A 1,768-nucleotide genomic window follows, 5' to 3' on the forward strand; every position below is an offset into this window, starting at 1 on the left:
ATACTGCATATGAATAAGGAGAAAATAGAGCAATTAGCAAAATAAAAACATTAATATTGTTGAATCTGGATGAGGTGTATTTAGAAGCACTGTTTATAATTCTTGGTATTTAACAGAAAATTTGAATTACTTCACAATAAAAAGTTAAAAACAAACAGGCACAGAAACATGAAAAAAAAAAAAGGTCAAGCAGAAACAAGTATTAAAGTTCCCTTTCAACTCACTTGGTGATAAATAGCTTCAAATAATTTTAATTCTCCAACTCTGACTCTTTCATCACACTTTAGACCTTTCCACATTGTCATTAAGGAATGGGGGGCAACCAGTCATGCATCACAGAGCTCATCCTCTTGGGATTCCAGCTTGGTGCAGAGATGGAGGTGCTCCTCTTCTGGGTCTTCTCCCTATTGTATGTCTTCAGCCTGATGGCAAATGGCATGATCTTGGGACTCATCAACCTGGACCCCAGACTGCACACTCCCATGTACTTCTTCCTTTCACACTTGGCCGTAATTGACATTTCCTACATCTGCAGCAATTTTCCCAACATGTTGGAAAATCTAGTGACACAAACAAAAAACTATGACCTTTATCTCTTGCATTATTGAGATGAATTTGGTTTGGACTAACACATCTACAGAGTGCATGATTTTGGTGGTGATGTCCTACGACAGATTTGTAGTGATCTGGCATCCTCTTCAATACACTGTCATCATGAACTGGAGAGTGTGCACGGTCGTGTCTGTCACTTCCTGGGCATGTGGATTTTTCTTGGCCCTAATAAGTCTAATTCTCCTTCTAAGACTGCCCTTCTGTGGACCTCAGGAAGTGAACCACTTCTTCTGTGAAACACTATCTGTCCTCAAACTGGCTTGTGCTGACACAGGGACCAGTGAAATTTTTGTCTTTGCTGGTGGTGCGTTTGTTTTAGTTGGGCCCCTTTACTTGATAACACTCTCCTACCTGCCCATACTCTGGACCATCCTGAAGATCCAGTCAAAGGAGGGACGCAAGAAAACCTTTTATACCTGCTCCTCCCACCTCTGTGTGGTCGGGCTCTACTTTGGCATAGCCATGATGGTTTACTTGGTCCCAGACAACAGTCAACAACAGGAGCAGCAGAAAGTCCTCACCCTATTTTACAGCGTCTTCAACCCATTGCTGAACCCACTCATCTACAGTCTGAGGAACGATCAGGTGAAGGGTGCCTTCTACAGAGCACTGTGGAAAAAGAGGACCATGTGAATGAACGGATAATTTTGGTTCAGTGATTTTTCCCCTTACAAGATTTGATTTTCCTATATAATAAAAATCAAAAATTTCCGGAGAAGAGACTTTAAGAATGAGAATTATTTGTATACTGGCCATGGAAATGGGAACATTTTTCACGGATATGAATATTCTCTTAGACTGAGTAGCCATGTTAGTCTACGAGATAGCTAAATTAGAATACTTAATGTTTTGTTTAAAATGACATCATTTTAAAGAATCATAAAGGTCAATATATGCAGAAAAAATGGTTATTTTAAATGTCAGAAAGTGATATCAACACATTACTCTGGTTGATCAACTTGGACCTATGTGGCAGCTAAAAATACTAGGTTAAAATGAGTATTAAGAGAGAAAACTTCCTGTGAAAACTCGAACTTTAATTGACAATAATGCAGAGTGATGTTTTTGTAGCTCACTGATTGTAAGGACAGTGAAATAATTGACTGAGAAACTCTAAATTGCCTTTTGAAGTAATTCAGGAACAAAGGAGAAAAAG

The 1,768-nt window shown here is 39.0% G+C and overlaps 1 protein-coding gene across 1 annotated transcript; it reads left to right on the plus strand.

The window, feature by feature from the left end:
* Positions 1 to 311: 311 nt before the first annotated feature.
* Positions 312 to 1,245, plus strand: LOC103582476 (olfactory receptor 2A2-like). Its single transcript, XM_008564060.1, has 2 exons — positions 312 to 563; positions 610 to 1,245. The coding sequence occupies exons 1-2, from the start codon at positions 312 to 314 to the stop codon at positions 1,243 to 1,245; spliced, it is 888 nt and encodes a 295-aa protein (XP_008562282.1).
* The last annotated feature ends 523 nt before the right edge of the window (positions 1,246 to 1,768 follow it).

Source organism: Galeopterus variegatus, unplaced genomic scaffold (genome assembly GCF_000696425.1).
Source record: "Galeopterus variegatus unplaced genomic scaffold, G_variegatus-3.0.2 Scaffold16408, whole genome shotgun sequence".
Taxonomy (NCBI): Eukaryota; Metazoa; Chordata; class Mammalia; order Dermoptera; family Cynocephalidae; genus Galeopterus; species Galeopterus variegatus.